The 19145-nt window shown below is 41.3% G+C and overlaps 2 protein-coding genes across 2 annotated transcripts; one reads left to right on the plus strand and one right to left on the minus strand.

The window, feature by feature from the left end:
- Positions 1 to 2121: 2121 nt before the first annotated feature.
- LOC121569712 (zinc finger protein 250) lies at positions 2122 to 12641 on the plus strand. Its single transcript, XM_041880854.2, has 3 exons — positions 2122 to 2157; positions 3646 to 3773; positions 11330 to 12641. Exons 1-3 carry the CDS (start codon positions 2145 to 2147, stop codon positions 12275 to 12277), a joined length of 1089 nt encoding a protein of 362 aa, XP_041736788.2. The 5' UTR covers positions 2122 to 2144; the 3' UTR covers positions 12278 to 12641.
- A 1734-nt stretch (positions 12642 to 14375) lies between these two features.
- On the minus strand, positions 14376 to 18073 carry LOC121569713 (somatotropin). The gene is made up of 6 exons (XM_041880855.2): positions 18017 to 18073; positions 17401 to 17540; positions 17151 to 17267; positions 16430 to 16585; positions 15150 to 15296; positions 14376 to 14952 (listed from the first exon to the last, which is right to left on the minus strand). The coding sequence occupies exons 1-6, from the start codon at positions 18024 to 18026 to the stop codon at positions 14890 to 14892; spliced, it is 633 nt and encodes a 210-aa protein (XP_041736789.1). The 5' UTR covers positions 18027 to 18073; the 3' UTR covers positions 14376 to 14889.
- Positions 18074 to 19145: the final 1072 nt, after the last annotated feature.

Genomic DNA, 19145 nt, shown 5'->3' on the forward strand with positions numbered 1-19145 from the left:
TATTTGCACTGCCCCCCCACCCCATATTTTTACGCTGCTGCTACTCTGTTAATTATTTATGCATAGTCACTTTAACTCTACCCACATGTACATATTACTTCAACTACCTCAACTAGCCGGTGCCCCCACACATTGACTCTGCACCGGTACCCCCCTGTATATATAGCCTCCCTACTGTTATTTTATTTTACTTCTGCTCTTTTTTTCTCAACGCTTTTTTTGTTGTTGTTTTATTTGACATTTTTATTAAAAATAAATGCACTGTTGGTTAAGGGCTGTAAGTAAGCATTTCACTGTAATGTCTGCACCTGTTGTATTCGGCGCATGTGGCCAATAAAATTTGATTTGATTTGATTTGTATTCAACACTTTTTTTGTTTGTTGGTGTGACGTCATTACGTCCAACCCGTTTTAATCTACTTAAGATATTTAAATGGGAACGCACCCTAGCAGGCAATTGTCGCATCTATTTTCTATGTAAACTTTCTCAATGTTGACAAAAAATCAGAGGACAAGTTAATGGAAACATAGCTAGTGACCACGGTTGGCTGCTATTTAAGTGATAGTTTGACTGTCTAATCCATGTATTGGTGTGTGGCCAGCGACTTTTATAGAGAGACCCCCCTGAACTTTTCCTGCCCGTTCCCGGTCATTTCATTAACTCTGCGTTGTAAATCCTGCGTGTGTGATAAAATCAATGGTACAAAACCAAAGATATTGATCTATTTTAAGCAATCAATCTTATGTCATCGTAATGACTATAACATTTTATACTAACATCACCAATCTGAGGTAAAAGGGACGTGTAATTCCACAACATTTTATGGGTTGAAAATGAGGCTTGTGAAAGGTAGTAACACAAACTGTCCACATTAGGGAAATTAGCGCAATATACAGTCATTTAATATGGCAAAATAATTCAAGATGTCAATTTAAAATTATAGTATATGTTGCCAACTCAGAGACTATTGCAACAATGACATCTATTTCTCACCAATTTAACCATTTAGAGAGTTTGGTACCCCCTGTATATAGCCTCGTTATTGTTATTTTGTTGTTACTTTTTTTTCTTCTTAAAACTGCATTGTTGGTTAAGGGGTTGTAAGTAAGCATTTCACAGTAAGGTCTACACCTGTTGTATTCGGCGCATGTGACAAATAAAATTTGATTTGATTTAGAAAAATGCTCCTAAATACAATTTAACCAGGTGCTCTAGACTGAGCCTCCACAGTCTCTGTGCAGCAGCCTGAACGTTTGATGTCCCTAGTTGATTTTAGCTAGCTACGGTATCATTCCCCTTTTATCTGTGGTATCATAGCTAGCCTGGCTCGCTAGCATTATCAAATAATGTTGTATAGCCAAAAGTAGCTACCAGCTAGCTAGTACCAGCTATCTACTTAGCTAATTACTCACCAACACCAGTGGTTTGACAGTTGACATGCAGCAGAATTGACCGTGTCGGATGTAATCCATTCCTGGACGTATTGTTGAAATGCATTGGAAGTTTGCATCATCTTCATGGAAGGCCATTTTCACTCCTATTTGCCATGCTTTGGACCCATATGAGACTTGACAACAAATGTCCACATGGCAGCTGGACCACAGCTGGGGGCGTGTTGTCTCTGGGCAATTGGGCATCATTGGCCAAAAGTGGGCATGTAAGTCATCCATACCAACCCTCCAGTAAGTGGTGACGAACTCTCTAACAAAACTCACTTTTGGACGAGACTGACTCTATGACCAGAATTATCATATTTACACTTTGTAGTCAATTTCAAGACTATAATTAATGTTTCTGAGTCATATCGATGCCACATAGGCCGTTTAAAACCAGAGAAGTTGGTTCTAAGGGGCAGTTGACCTTAAAGTGTGGGACCATGCCTTTAAATTATCAAACCATTAAAGGGTGTCAAGCAATCAAATCAACTACCATGTTTGCATAATACTCATAGCAATCCCTCATTGCTCAATCAGAAGATGCTCCATAGCAGGGTGCTCATATCAGATTTCTTGATCCAACATCCTCTCACTCTGTATCTCTTACAGTCAGTAGACATGGAGGATGGGAAGCCTGATCTGCTACTAGTCAAAGAGGAGACAATAGAAGACGGACCAGAGAGCATTGACCTGCTGAGTGGACTAAAGATGGGGGAGCAAGGTAAGGGAGACATACAGGGCATTCAGAAAGTATTCAGACCCCTTCACCTTTTCTACATTTTGTTATATTACAGCCTTATTCTAAAATGGATGAAATTATTTTTTTCCCTCATCAATCTACACATTATACCCCATAATGACAAAGCAGAAACACGTGTAGAAATGTTTGCAAATATATATATTTTGTTGTTGTTTAAATATTACATTTACATAAGTATTCAGACCCTTTACTCAGTACATTGTTGAAGCACCTTTGGCAGCTATTACAGCCTTGAGTCTTCTTGGGTATGACACTACAAGCTTGGCACACCTGTATTTGGGGAGTTTCTCCCATTCTTCTCTGCAGATCCTCTCAAGCTCTGTCAGGTTGGATGGGGAGCGTTGCTGCACAGATGTTTGATTTGGTTCAAGTCCGGGCTCTGGCTGGGCCACTCAAGGACATTCAGAGACTTGTCCCAAAGCCACTCCTGCGTTGTCTTGGCTGTGTGCTTAGGGTCGTTGTCCTGCTGGAAGGTGAACCTTCGCCCCAGTCTGAGGTCTTGAGTGCTCTGGAGCAGGTTTTCATCAAGGCTCTCTCTGTACTTTGCTCCGTTCATCTTTCCCTCGATCCTGACTAGTCTCCCAGTCCCTGCCGCTGAAAAACATCCCCACAGCATGATGCTGCCACCCCCATGCTTCACCGTAGGGATGGTATTGGCCAGGTGATGAGCGGTGCCTGGTTTCCTCCAGACGTGACGCTTGGCATTCAGGCCAAAGAGTTCAATCTTGGTTTCATCAAACCAGGGAATCTTGTTTCTCATGGTCCGAGAGTCCTTTAGGTGCCTTTTGGCAAACTCCAAGCAGGCTGTCATGTGCCTTTTCCTGAGGAGTGGCTTCCGTCTGGCCACTCTACCATAAAGGCCTGATTGGTGGAGTGCTGCAGAGATGGTTGTTCTTCTGGAAGGTTCTCCCATCGCCACAGAGGAACTCTGGAGTACTGTCAGAGTGACCATCGGGTTCTTGGTCACCTCCCTGACCAAGGCCCTTCTCCCCCGATTGCTCAGTTTGGCCGGGCGGCCAGTTCTAGGAAGAGTCTTGGTAGTTCCAAACTTCTTCCATTTAAGAATGATAGAGGCCACTGTGTCCTTGGGGACCTTCAATGCTGCAGACATTTTTTGGTACCCTTCCCCAGATCTGTGCCTCGACACAATCCTGTCTCGGAGCTCTACGGACAATTTCTTCGACCTCATGGCTTGGTTTTTGCTCTGACATGCACTGTCAACTGTTGGACCTTATATAGACAGATCATGTCCAATCAATTGAATTTACCACAGGTGGACTCCAATCAAGTTGTAGAAACATCTCAAGGATGATCAATGGAAACAGGATGCACCTGTACAGGATGCACATTATAATGTATGAAAATGATCTGGTAATACATTTTAAAAATCTTCATATGTAGAGTTCTCTGCAATGTTTGTAAAGTCTATTTTGTAACATCTTCCTGTAGGTGGTTGGCTGGAGGCTAACAGAGAAGACTGGGCGGCCATCTTGGATTCCCAGAACCAGGCCGGTGCAGCCAGGGGCCTGGGGGACAACATCACCGAACAGGCAAGGACCAGAGGCGACATAGTGGAGGTCAGTAGATGGGACAGCATCCTCAACTCTGGGCTGGGAAAAAACACTGTTAACCAGAAACAGTCAGTCAAACACAAAACAACATCCGATCTTAGTTAGGAATGGGCATTTGAAATGATTTCACTATTCAAATAATATCATGATATTTTTTTGAATATGTGGATAGCCGAAAAAAATGGTTTTAAAGAAAACATCTATATTTTTTTAACTTAAAAGGAGACTTGCCAGTTCGCTGCGCTCTGCTTGTTTCGCAGAAGGGTGAGGGAGGGGCGAGAGAGGAGCAGGGGCCTGTGTGTGTGACAGTCTATGTGTCTGGCATGGAGAGAGAGAGAGAGAGAGAGAGAAAATAGCCAAACAGACTCGCGCTGGTTAGACAAACTTGTTGCTGACATAGGTTATCTATCATACCATCTGGTAGTGCCTATCTTGACTGCATCAAATCGTTTGTATAAAAGCTAGCTAGCTACAGCAGTCAGCTAAGTTAGCTAAGCAGCAAGGCCAATTGAAGCTATTTTGCTGCGCTCCCTGTACTTGTCTACAACTCTATTCATATGAAACAACAGCCTACCTGTTGGATGATCAGTGTAGCCTACTCCTCATTTAGCCAACTTAATTATGTAATTTTTATTCCATTTTGCATTGATTAGAAATCTCCCACTTCACTTGCTACACATGGAGCCTCAGAATGTAGCGCCGCTTTGATTTATGACAATAACAACAAGCTACACCTGTGAAACGTGTGTGTGGTCTACCGGTGTGTCTTTTTTATAGGGCACACTCATAATAAAACGTATATACAGTACAAGTCAAAAGTTTGGACACACCTACTCATTCAAGGGTTTTTCTTTATTTTTACTATTTTCTACATTGTAGAATAATAGTGAAGACATCAGAACTATGAAATAACACACATGTAGTAACCAAAAAGTGTTGAACAAATCAAAATAGAGATTCTTCAAATAGCCACCCTTTGCCTTGATGACTGCTTTTCACACTCTTGGCATTGTCTCAACCAGCTTCACCTGGAATGCTTTTCCAACAGTCTTGAAGGAGTTCCCACATTTGCTGAGCACTTGTTGGCTGCTTTTCCTTCACTCTGCCGTCCGACTCATCCCAAACCATCTCAATTGGGTTGAGGTCGGGGGATTGTGGAGGCCAGGTCATCTGATGCAGCACTCCATCACTCTCCTTCTTGGTAAAATAGCCCTAACACAGCCTGGAGGTGTGTTGGGTCATTGTCCTGTTAAAAAACAAATGATAGTCCCACTAAGCCCAAACCAGATGGGATGGTGTATCGCTGTAGAATGCTGTGGTAGCCATGCTGGTTAAGTGTGCCTTGAATTCTAAATAAATCACAGACATTGTCACCAGCAAAGCATCCCCACACCATAACACATTTTTACATTTACATTTTAGTCATTTAGCAGACGCTCTTATCCAGATTGACTTACAGTTAGTGAGTGCACACATTATTATTTAATTTTTTCATACTGGCCCCCCTACGGCCGGCTACAACAGAGCCTGGATTTGAACCAGATTCTCTAGTGGCACAGCTAGCATTGCGATGCAGTGCCTTAGACCACTGCGCCACTCGGGAGGCCACCTCCTCCTCCATGCTTTACGGTGGGAACTACACATGCAGAGATCATTCGTTCACCCACACCGTGTCTCACAAAGACACAGCGTTTGGAACCAAAAATCTCCAATTTGGACTCCAGACCAAAGGACACATTTCCACCGGTCTAATGTCCTTTGCTCGTGTTTCTTGGCCCAAGCATGTCTCTTCTTATTATTGGTGTCCTTTAGTAGTGGTTTCTTTGCAGGAATTCGACCATGAAGGCCTGATTCACACAGTCCCCTCTGAACAGTTGATGTTGAGATGTGTCTGTGACTTGAACTATGTGAAGCATTTATTTTTGGCTGCAATTTCTGAGGCTGGTAACTCTAATGAACTTATCCTCTGCAGCAGAGTAAACTCTGGGTCTTCCATTCCTGTGGCGGTCCTCATGAGAGCCAGTTTCATCATAGTACCTGATGGTTTTTGTGACTGCACTTGAAGAAACTTTCAAAGCTCTTGAAATGTTCCGTATTGACTGACCTTCATGTCTTAAAGTAATGATGGACTGCCGTTTCTCTTTGCTTATTTGAGCTGTTCTTGCCATAATATGGACTTGTTTTTTTTACCAAATAGGGCTATCTTCTGTATACCTCCCTACCTTGTCACAATGTAAAAAATAGTAAAAATAAAGAAAAACCCTTGAATGAGTAGGTGTGTCCAAACTTTTGACTGGTAGTGTATATTTTTTATGTAATGGTCTATCATTGTAGGCAATGTAGCAATATCACGTAAATAATTGTATTTCATTTTAGACAAAGCCTTTTTATTGTTAAAATAGACCTAGATTTTTTTTATCTCAAAAATGAATACTTTCCCAAGTAATCTAATATTCCAATATTCTAATAACGTGCCCATCCCTAATCTTAGTCTCCATGACAACAGACTGGCTGACACCAGGGCAAGGTGTAGATTTGGTCTGCGGGGACGGGGATGTGTCCGTATGTGGCTGGAGAGAACGGACACAGACTCCGTCCTAGTTGTGATTCAGAGAGACTGATGGCGCCTCAGGTTAACCCCCTAACAACTGAAGTGGGGTCGCCAATATTTGTTGTTAAATGATCTATCAACTGGAACATGGACCCTGTGACAACACAGACACTCCCTGGCCTTCATCCTCCTCACACTCTCCTAATGTTAAACCAGACCTCAGACAATGCCAGTTCCTCAACACTAAATGGCTATACAAGCCCATTGACAAATGACAGTAGTACAAACGGAATCAGTAAAGGAGGCGGCATAAAAGAGAAGCACATCCCGTGTTTGTTCTGTGAGAAAGATTTCATTTTCCCCAAACAGGTGGAGAGCCACCAGAGGATCAAATCAAATCAAATGTTATTTGCCACATGCACCAAATACAACAGGTGTAGACATTACAGTGAAATGCTTACTTACAAGCCCTTAACCAACAATGCAGTTTTAAAGAAAAAAATAGATAAATAAAAAATAGCAAATTATTAAAGAGCAGCAGTAAAATAAAATAACAGTAGTAGGCTATATAATTTATATATATATATATATATACAGTGGGGAGAACAAGTATTTGATACACTGCCGATTTAGCAGGTTTTCCTACTTACAAACATGTAGAGGTCTGTAATTTTTATCATAGGTACACTTCAACTGTGAGAGACAGAATCTAAAACAAAAATCCAGAAAATCACATTATATGATTTTTAAGTAATTAATTTGCATTTTATTGCATGACATAAGTATTTGATCACCTACCAACCAGTAAGAATTCCGGCTCTCACAGACCTGTTCGTTTTTCTTTAAGAAGCCCTCCTGTTCTCCACTCATTACCTGTATTAACTGCACCTGTTTCAACTCGTTACCTGTATAAAAGACACCTGTCCACACACTCAATCAAACAGACTCCAACCTCTCTACAATGGCCAAGACCAGAGAGCTGTGTAAGGACATCAGGGATACAATTGTAGACCTGCACAAGGCTGGGATGGGCTACAGGACAATAGGCAAGCAGCTTGGTGAGAAGGCAACAACTGTTGGCGCAATTATTAGAAAATGGAAGAAGTTCAAGATGACGGTCAATCACCCTCGGTCTGGGGCTCCATGCAAGATCTCACCTCGTGGGGCATCAATGATCATGAGGAAGGTGAGGGATCAGCCCAGAACTACACGGCAGGACCTGGTCAATGACCTGAAGAGAGCTGGGACCACAGTCTCAAAGAAAACCATTAGTAACACACTACGCCGTCATGGATTAAAATCATGCAGCGCACGCAAGGCCCCCCTTATGTCATGCAATTAAATGCAAATTAATTACTTAAAAATCATACAATGTGATTTTCTGGATTTTGTTTTAGATTCCGTCTCTCACAGTTGAAGTGTACCTATGATAACAATTACAGACCTCTACATGCTTTGTAAGTAGGAAAACCTGCAAAATCGGCAGTGTATCAAACAGTGGGGAAAAAAAGTATTTAGTCAGCCACCAATTGTGCAAGTTCTCCCACTTAAAAAGATGAGAGAGGCCTGTAATTTTCATCATAGGTACACGTCAACTATGACAGACAAATTGAGAAAACAAATTCCAGAAAATCACATTGTAGGATTTTTTAATGAATTTATTTGCAAATTATGGTGGAAAATAAGTATTTGGTCATCTACAAACAAGCAAGATTTCTGGCTCTCACAGACCTGTAACTTCTTCTTTAAGAGGCTCCTCTGTCCTCCACTCGTTACCTGTATTAATGGCACCTGTTTGAACTTGTTATCAGTATAAAAGACACCTGTCCACAACCTCAAACAGTCACACTCCAAACTCCACTATGGCCAAGACTAAAGAGCTGTCAAAGGACACCAGAAACAAAATTGTAGACCTGCACCAGGCTGGGAAGACTGAATCTGCAATAGGTAAGCAGCTTGGTTTGAAGAAATCAACTGTGGGAGCAATTATTAGGAAATGGAAGACATACAAGACCACTGATAATCTCCCTCGATCTGGGGCTCCACGCAAGATCTCACCCCGTGGGGTCAAAATGATCACAAGAACGGTGAGCAAAAATCCCAGAACCACACGGGGGGACCTAGTGAATGAAATAAATTCATAAAAAATCCTACAATGTGATTTTCTGGAATTTGTTTTCTCATTTTGTCTGTCATAGTTGACGTGTACCTATGATGAAAATTACAGGCCTCTCTCATCTTTTTAAGTGGGAGAACTTGCACAATTGGTGGCTGACTAAATACTTTTTTCCACCACTGTATATACAGTTGAAGTCGGAAGTTTACATACACTTAGGTTGGAGTCATTATAACTTGTTTTTCAACCACTCCACAAATGTCTTGTTAACAAACTATAGTTTTGGCAAGTCTGTTAGGACATCTACTTTGTGCATGACACAAGTCATATTTCCAACAATTGTTTACAGACAGATAATTTCACTTATAATTTACTGTATCACAATTCCAGTGGGTCAGAAGTTTATATACACTAAGTTGACTGTGCCTTTAAACAGCTTGGAAAATTCCAGAAAATGATGTCATGGCTTTAGAAGCTTCTGATGGGCTAATTGACATCATTTGAGTCAATTGGAGGTGTACCTGTGGATGTATTTCAAGGCCTACCTTCAAACTCTGCGCCTCTTTGCTTCACATCATGGGAAAATAAAAACAAATCAGCCAAGACCTCAGGAAAATAATGGTAGACCTCCACAAGTCTGGTTCATTCTTGGGAGCAATTTCCAAACGCCTGAAGGTACCATGTTCATCTGTACAAACAAAAGTATGCAAGTATAAACACCATTGGACCACGCAGCCGTCATACCGCTCAGGAAGGAGACGCGTTCTGTCTCCTAGAGATGAACGTACTTTGGTGCGAGAAGTGCAAATCAATCCCAGAACAACAGCAATGGACCTTGAGAAGATGCTGGAGTAAACAGGTACAAAAGTATCTATATCCACAGTAAAACGAGTCCTATATCGACATAATCTGAAAGGCCGCTCAGCAAGGAAGAAGCCACTGCTCCAAAACTGGCATAGATAAACCAGACTACAGTTTGCAACTGCACATGGGGACAAAGATCGTACTTTTTGGAAAAATGTCCTCTGGTCTGATGAAACAAAAATAGAACTGTTTGGCCAGAATTACCATCGTTATGTTTGGAGGAAAAAGGGGGTTACTTGCAAACCGGAGAACACCATCCCAACCGTGAAAGACGGGGGTGGCAGCATCATGCTGTGGGGGTGCTTTGCTGCAGGAGGGACTGGCGCACCAGTGGCGCACTGGTCGTAAATGGGTCTTCCAAATGGACAATGACCCCAAGCACACTTCCAAAGTTGTGGCAAAATGGCTTAAGGACAACAAAGTCAAGGTATTGGAGTGGCCATCACAAAGCCCTGACCTCAATCCTATAGAAAATTAGTGGGCAGAACTAAAAAAGCGTGTGCGAGCAAGGAGGCCTACAAACCTGACTCAGTTACATCAGCTCTGTCATGAGGAATGGGCCATAATTCACCCAACTTATTGTGGGAAGCTTGTGGAAGGCTACCCGAAACAATTGACCCAAGTTAAACAATTTAAAGGCAACGTTACCAAATACTAATTGAGTGTATGTAAACTTCTGACCCAGTGGGAATGTGATGAAACAAATAAAAGCTGAAATAAATCATTCTCTCTACTATTATTCTGACATTTCACATTCTTAAAATAAAGTGGTGATCCTAACTGACCTAAGACAGGGAATTTTTACTGGGCTTAAATGTCAGGAAATGTGAAAAACTGAGTTGAAATGTATTTGGCTAAGGTGTATGTAAACTTCCGACTTCAACTGTATATATATATATATACATAAATTGTTCGGCTGCCATCTGTGCTGGGACAGTTTCTGACTCGTCCAACCTGAAGAGGCACCAGAGGGTCTTACAGCTGCCACCAGTGTGAGAAGAGGTTCTCCCACCAGCACCAACTGAAGATGCACCTGAAGGTCCATAAGGGAGAGAGGCCGTTCGCCTGTATGCACTGCAGGAAGAGGTTCTCAGAGAGGAGCTACCTCAGGATACACCAGCAGAAAATGCACACAGTCCATGTATAGAGTATAGTGGCATGTAATGTAGTACTAATTAGTTTGTTTGTAGTTCATTCTGTTGGTTTTGGATATATAGAGTGAATGTGTCATAATACCCATAGAACCTAGTGGTCAAACAGGGAAATGGTTCCAATCTTTTTTCCACCATTCATTTTTCCCATAGGGGGATTTTAGAAACACTTAAAATAAGGGCTGTGTTTCGTGTAGGCTTACCCTGGTGTGACATTTTGATAACCATGTAAATCTATGTATGTAGTAGGGAACTGGATGAGGTGAACTGAGGAAAACATGGTGTGATGTGATGGTGTCTGTAAAATTGCTTCACTGATGAAAAGTGACAACCTTGTCCTGTTGTTTGATGCTGGTGTTTTATAATGAGGAAATGATAGTGCCTTAATTCATGTTTACTTGACATAAAGTAGTCAAGCTGTGTGTAATGTAATGTTGAACCTTTTCCAGAGTATTCCAAAATTCATTTTATCAAAGTGAGGGTATCAGATTTACAGAAAATATAGTGTTACCATAGTGGGAAATTATTCTACTTGTCACATGTATCGTTTCATGTAATAAAAGTACTTCACGTTATGTGAGTGTATGACAATTTTGTTGAAATTAAATACAGAAAGTCAGCACAGAGTAAATATTGTATCATTGCAGGGGCTGAGTTTCCCTTATCTCAGTCGAACTAAAACATACTTCATTCTTGAATCAACACATATGGACATTTTTTTTATGATTAACGCCAATTGCTCCTTATTATTAGGTACATTAATCCAGTGTTAGAGATGGGCTTGACTGTGGTTAACATTTTATAATATCATGTCATGTTTTGTGTGTACAGCAAAGAGTTTCTTATATAAACCTCTCTTCTGTACAATTTGTGTTTACAGTCTGCAGTCCATGAGGACCTGCTGATATCCGGTGTTGCTGGCAGGCGAGACTGGACCTCTGAGGTGGCTGGTCACAAACCTTGGCTCCGGATCAGAACCCTGGATCAGGAGCCGTCGCTTTTCATTTCCGAGTCAGAAACAGAACCGAACCGTGAGGGACAGAGACTCCACCACAACCATCACACAGAACACAACCAGTGGACAGGTGGACTAAACAACCTCAGTCCTACTGGTCTTCAGATAGACAGAGGCTCCAGTCAGGGCTCCAGTCAGCAGCCCATACTCTTCTCTTCACAGTCTCAGCGCAGGGATGAAACAGAGCCTGGGGCTGATAGAGATAGACCCTCCTGTTCCTATGACACAAACTCCACAGTATCCATGATGAACAGAGCAGGTCACCCTGGGCTTCAGCCTTCAGAGAGAGTGGTGGGAGACACCTCCGGTGGGAGTCTAACAGGAAGTCTGTCTTCTCCTTCAGGATCTTGTTTAATGCCTGGTGAATGGGTTCATAGAAGGCCTGGACCTGGGTCTAGCCTTCCTCAGTTACCTCATGGTTACCCCACCAATACAGACCGGGTCAGGATGGGCGTTCACCACAAGAGGTACCTAGCCTATAACACAGCACACAATCTAAACAACACCCAAACAACGGCTAGAGGTCAAGGAGGGAGCTCAAAGACTAACCACCTGAGGGTGGTGGCTCCTGCTTCTACCTCGTCTGGTGTCATTGGGTTACAACGTGGGAGGCCGAGCAACAGGACGGACGCCGACAAGCCGTACAGCTGCCCCACATGTGGGAAGCGCTTCGCTAGGGCAGACTATTTGAGGGAGCACCAGACCGTTCACACCAAGGAGAGGCCCTTCAAGTGCAAACTGTGTTATAAGAGCTTCTCTTTCCTGACTAACCTTATCAGACATAGGAGTGTCCACAACCGGGAGAAATCTTAGCAGTGTGGCTCGAGATGTACGCAGGGGATATCTGGAAACTATTCTTAAGTTGACATATTATAGTTCTGAAGTGTTTTGGGGTAAGAGGGTAATTATCCACATACCCTTCATTAACCCTTTGTTAACTTGTCATTTGAAACATGCTTGTGTAAATACCTGTTTTTAGAGAGACCTAGGCCAAACAAAGACAGTTTAATATTTACCTTAGTGAGGTGATGTAGATGGAATAAAGTAATTCTATACTTTTCTTCTGTATTCTTGCTAACACACTGTTCTTTCTAAACATGTCTGCCCTCAGCTTGAAAGATACTGATCATGGGAGATTTGATGTGTAATGTAATAAACAGTACCATAATTCAAAGAACAGCGTGCAGACCTTTTTCATTTAAGCACACCCTTTCAGCTATGACGCCAACCAATTAGATCCTTTCTCTTTATTGTAGAACAATTTCCACGTTAGTGTTTTTATTGTTGTTATTTAGACATTTATTTAAATCCTGGAGCTCAAAATATGACTAATTTAACTGCACATCATCACATACTTACTGCAGAAGTATTTTATTCGCATTGGAGACAGAACTTGGTTGATAGATGTTATCTGGATAACGCTAGCTAGCTGCTAACAACAGCTAACTGTATGGTTTTTCACAATCAAATAGCCTCCATCATGGAGGTGCTAGCAAATGCAGCAGTGGCAGACATCTGTAAACTCGTAGACGAAGACTATGTAGTGTTTCGTTTGGAAATAACTCAAAGCCAGAAAGAAAACAGGACATTGCGGAGGAAACTACAGCTACTGGAACTGAAGGTGGCACGGGAGCGCGCAGAGAGGACAATGCGAGAGCGTAGTGTCAAGATCCTCGACAGATACAGAGGCATGTCAAGAGGTACAAATTGCAGAAGGCCGAGGCTGCGCGGCCTGTTACCTCGTTCACCTTTGCGCGTGTTCAGATTCGTTATCCAGAAATGGGTCTTGGTCAGGTTTTGGATAGTATGCAATAACTCCCCTGATTACTTGGCTGTCTTGAGCAAAGACATTTCCCGCTTCCTGGCTTTGCAATTGGACTTGCTCGGGCCTTGTAGGGGAGCCTCGCGAAACTGCGGTACGCCACTGGTCATGGCATTGACATGAATGATGAATGCTAAATTATAACACAACTACTAGTACTGAAGGTAAATTCATAGTTTGAGTTATGGTGGGAGTTGATGTGAGATGGCGTGGTGCTTTTCTAAATCTAAGATTCGGGTACTACTAAGACAACTCACTTTCACTAAAATGTTCATTATACTTTAAGTATGGAAGTTGTTAGTCATGATGCAGCGATGCTATCCCTCTTTCACATCATCAGCGCGCATAAATCCATTGCCAAATCCTGAAAGCTAGCTTCACGTACACTGTGTGTCACGAATGTTGAATAAAATTCAATTTGAACTTACTCTGACGATTGTCCGTGGGGTTGGTTTTTATACAGCGCAGAATTTGAGACAAAATATCTAAAGGAACATATCAATAAACATGTCTGCTGCATACCCTCTTCCTCTCTGTCAAAATAAAAGTCTGGCACAAGTTATCCCTTGCTTGCCGACATATGGCGCACTTGCAGGACTTTTGTTTTGACGTGAAGTGTTTTGACATGTTAGGCACCTGCAGCAGACCCACGTTTGGAAAGTCTGTTCATTAATATGTTCCTTTGGATATCTTTTCTCGAATTCCGCGCTATATAACAACCAACCCTACGGACAATCGGCAGAGAAAGTTCAAATTGAGCTTTATTCAACATTCAAGACAGACAGGGGACATATAGGTTTTTGCCAATACAAATGTACGTGACCATGGGCTGGATTCAATCCGTATCGCTGAAGAACCACGTAACATTTTTAAGGTAATTTCCTATTGAGGCGACATATGCAGCGTTTGCAGTGAATGCTGTCTCCGCAAATGCGGGAATATGGCCTTTACATTTCAATGGAGTGTCTGTGATACGGATTGAATCCAGCCCTAAATTGTCCAAGGGACACCATAGGAATGTTGGGGCTAGGAACTTGTCAAAAATGTTGATTTGAAAGATAATAAATAGTAGCCAAGATATCATGTACTGCAGAGAACAACAGCTTTATTGAACAACTCATCACTATTAGTTTCAAACAATAAGATTAAGGAATGAAAAGACTTAAAGGAAATTACTCTAAAATATATTCTCCATCTGTGTACATACCAAAAGCTTGGAGCTCTACAAGTTCCCATTTCACCCCTAAATATTAATTTACGAATAAACATCAGCACCACCTAGAATCATATATCTAAATAAGAAATGTAATTAACTTTTCTATAAATGTACTAATCTAAAATGTCCATGAATCAATGGTATCTCAGAGTAATAGAGTTAATATAGAAAGTGCTGTTGTTGATTTCAGAGAACAAAATGCAAATGCCTGAAAACACCTGGAGTCAGGCTCTGCCAGATCCAAATTAAATCTACTCTAGACCAAAAAGCATGCTTAATGGAGAATCTCAATTGAAAATGCTCTTCAGTGCAGGGCAAGGCCTACTCTGTATCTGGGAAACCAAACCCTGGAGACAGGCTCTTGCTGGCTGCCTCTCCAGCCAACGTCTACAGAGTGCAGTTGGCCTCCAGTGACTTCCTGCACTTGGCAACGGTCAGGTAGGTCTCGACCTTGGGGGAAAAAATAATGAGGTTATAGTTTACACATTTTAATGTCAATGTTCTAGGTCACTAGGCCTTTCTCGAGACCAGTCTTGATCAATGAACAATAATAGGAATAATATTTGGGTTATATTGAACACAAAAAAACGATGCAATGTAGAAAATATAGGAAGGCACATGCAATTGAAGGCAACATGGTTTTCCACCTTGTGCATGTCCTTCTTGAAACAGGCCAACAGCTCGTAGTTCCTCCTGACGTTGCCGTCGCCCCCCAGGTTCTGGTAGTAGTTTCCGTAGGGGGGCAGCTGCTGAAAGTCATTGTCATCCAGGCTCAGCACGCCATCCTGGCTCCCCTGTGGGAGACAGAGAGAGATGCATGGTGGAGTGGATGTGTGCATATCAATATTTGTTTATTGGGTCATTCTAAAAGCACACATAGCAAAAGACACATGCATTAATGTCCTTTCATGGTGTGTTACTGATATAGTCACTATTAGTGATGATAGATGAGGTGAGTTAGCATCACAATGTAAAGCACAGAAATATCTGCTGAGAAGAGGCATACGTAGTCCTACATTATGCTTTCTAACTAGGAAAGCATAGTGGTATTTCACTTTCATGTCAGTGGAAGATATAAACCACACTGTAAACCCCAATGTGCTGTCATTACTCAAAACCTTTGAGGAAACCCATTGCACTTAATATACAGAATCTGAGTGCAGTTACCTAAAGTGATTTTATAGTAATTACTCAAGCCTATAGAGTCACCCTGTAGAGGGTCCAAATTTGAGTTGTATCAGCTTGACATTTTTTTGTAATTCCCCGACTAAGCTACTTCTCCAATATATTTTCCCAGTGTGCCTTGGCTTTTTGAGTGAATTATAGAGTTATCACCCATGACTGTATTTGTTATTGACAGAGACATGGTTGTCATTCCTGTGGCCTTAAAGTCAGTTCCTAGGCAAATATTATCATTATAATTAAACTCTTTATAACAATACATTACATATCTCATAAGGCCTTATTTTGAGGCATAGCTTTACCCTAATACAGTGGCCCGAAACTCATGGTTTACAGGCCACATCAGGCCTGTAAGTAGGGTTGCAAAATTCTGGTAACTTGTATGTTATTTATCTTTGTGAAAATGTAGAAAATTTTATTTTATTTATCTTTGTGTAGCATAAGATTAATCAATCAATCCCTCAATGTACATGCAAAAACACAAATATTAAAAACCATTCCAAAAAATGTACCTGCCGTAGAGCATGCTGGGTAAAAAGTTAATTTGTTATCATAACTTTAAAAAATTGAGTTGATGTGACTTCTCATTTAGTTTTGAGCCAGTACCACATACACATTTTAAGTAATGACTTTTCATTGACTTTGAGTTCAACTTACTAGAAGTATTTGAGTTAAAATGCCCTGGGGTTTACAGTGCACAAAGTGTGGCACCACAAATAGTCATTGTTCTCCCTCCTTTCTTTACCTTGATGAGCAGGTTGATGCCCACTTTGAGGTCGCTGAGCTTCTCAGAGATCTGGTTGGAGTTTCTGACCATTAGACTGTTGGAGATGGTCAGGGTCTGGCTAGGGTACTCCCATGATTCAATCAGGCGGAAAGAGATATGGAGCAGCTTCAGGACCTGTGTGTAGATGTAGAGAAACCCCAGATTATTAGAGAATTAAGTTGAGTTGTATTGTACAGCTTGAGATGCCCTGTTTACATGATTGAGCTAAATACTTTTTGGGCTGGTTTCCTGGGCAGAAAAGCACAAAATGGAGACGTAGAGAAATCGTCGATTAGAGAGTGATGGTTTTACTTGCAATGATTGTGATATGTAGTTGTTTTACTTATCTTAGTTGAAGGCACAGAGGTGTAGCAACATTTTAATGCCAATTTTACGTGTAGAATTAAATACTCCTTGTCATGGCTAGATTTAATTTCCACCATGCATGATGCTGTCTCTGCTTATCTAAAGTATATATTTCCCCATGGCGTTTAGACAATCGGTGGTCTGCTTGCCCAATAACTAATGACTAAGTTGTATCGATTGTTCACATTGAGATGGCCTATTATTTATTTTGGAATCATGCATCATGGAGGAATGAATATTTAAGGTGAATAGCAGAGTGGAACTGTCAAGCTTTTACACTGTATATGGTTGTAAAGGGCATAACATGGGTAATTGTCTCAGCCAGGTAACTTACTGAACTCTTCTGAGTCTCGTGCTTGTCGATTGGGCTCACGATGGAGTCAGAGTTACAGAAGTCCAGCAGGAATATCTTGTTCAGCTGTCTGCGTTCATCAGGCAACAGGGTGCCTTCCTGCACACAATCACAAGAAGGGAGAGATATATTTTAGCCACTAGGCTTGTGTGAAGAGGACACTGTCTGCAAGAAGAAGAACAATCTTTGAAACACTTTGCTATGTCAAAAGTAGATTCAAAAGCTGTCTTACAAAGTCATTGAACATTTTCTGAGCCATTAGGTGGAGATGTTGCACCCGGTTGACTGCGATGTTGAAGAGCCGTTGGTTTTCCATCGCTGCCCCTTGACTCAGAAAACCACTGACCAGTAAAACTGGCATCAGCAGAAACACTAAAAGAGAGATGAAAGAAAATAATAGCTGATTTAAGAAATGTATAAAACGATTAAGTCTAATTATAGTGAGATATATTAGTAAGATATTCTCAGCCTTCGTACATCAATAGCCTAGCTGTTAAGAGCATTGGGCCAGTAACTGAAAGGTTACTGGTTTGAATCCCTGAGCTGACTAGATGAGAAATCTGTTGATGTGCCCTTGAGCAAGACACTTAACCCTAATTGCTCCTGTAAGTCACTCTGGATAAGAGTGTCTGCTAAATGACTAAAATGTAAATTTTATAGACCATCACATAGTTAGGTTGTTCAATCAAAAGAAAGTGGATCTGTGTCAATAGATTTTATAACCTCATGGCAGTACAATACGTGTTCACTCTTTCTGTGCCTTGTTGGCCCCTGTTTCAGTGATTAAATGTTTAAGTTCAATTGTACTTCCCACTGAAAAAAGAAATAGACAGAAAAAGCTGGCTTACCTTGTCCCATTTTTACTCTTAATAGCCAAGGATGATTTCTTAACTTGAAAGTGCGATGGTCGGTTGAGTATGTTGCCGTTTGTTTGGGGGCACTGTTTTTATAGATGGGAAACCCATGTTTTAATGTATCAACAGGCGGAAACATGAGATTTTCTCCTGTTACCACCTTTCATTGATAGGACCTGTTTTTGTATGTGATTGTGGAACAATCAGTATAATGCGTCAAATCAATCATTCATTTTTCCATGAGTTCGGGAAGACGTGGTGTGCCCTAAAAGCAACTTACTTGATGACTGAAAGAACTAGGGTCAAAACACATGCAACACAAACCTCTGAGGTCTAGGATGTCACATACACACTGTAACTTGACGACAACGCCAGTTATTCTGCCATTCCGTTGTGATACTGTAGATAACAGGAATTATTTGACAATAAATGATTATTGCTTCTTTATTAGCACCAATATTGTATTGTTTAATATCAATTGAATGTGCTGTGGCGTTAACACTTTTTCAAAGACTTCAAAGTAGACACTCAAAGAAGGACCTTTCAAGGACTTGAGACGCACATGTTAGAAAGTATTGTTTTTATTTGTTTAAATTCAGACGGGGTCTTGTTACCATTAACGTACAGTACATAAACAGTCACTTGATCAACACCAGTCCATGCCAGTATTTTTGTGTGAGAGCCTTTGTTATACCTGACGAAGATCCTTTCAGTAATAGAAACATTGTGAATAAGCCTAATAAAGGTATGCGTTGGAGCAAGTGTGTAGGCCCTACTTTATTGATTGATTTTGGGGTTAAAATCTATATGCCGTTAAGAAAGTACACATCTCAGAGGATAACACATTCATTCTTTCAGCCTAGCAGCACGTGTGCTTGACTACACAATGCTACTAGCCCAAAGCCTTCACTTTGTTTGTGCCACACCACCTTACTGTGTGTTGTTTATGCTACACAGGTAGGTGTAGGTGTACGGTGTCATGACACCTATAAAGGTAACCTGGTCAATAGTCATGACAGTAATGAGATCATGGTTGATGTGTGGCGTACGGGGGAGTTGACTGATCCAGTGTGAACATATTCAACATAAGTTGTGAACGAGGTCCATATTCAGCGTTCAGGAC

The sequence above is a fragment of the Coregonus clupeaformis genome, chromosome 7 (genome assembly GCF_020615455.1).
Source record: "Coregonus clupeaformis isolate EN_2021a chromosome 7, ASM2061545v1, whole genome shotgun sequence".
In the NCBI taxonomy this organism is placed as follows: Eukaryota; Metazoa; Chordata; class Actinopteri; order Salmoniformes; family Salmonidae; genus Coregonus; species Coregonus clupeaformis.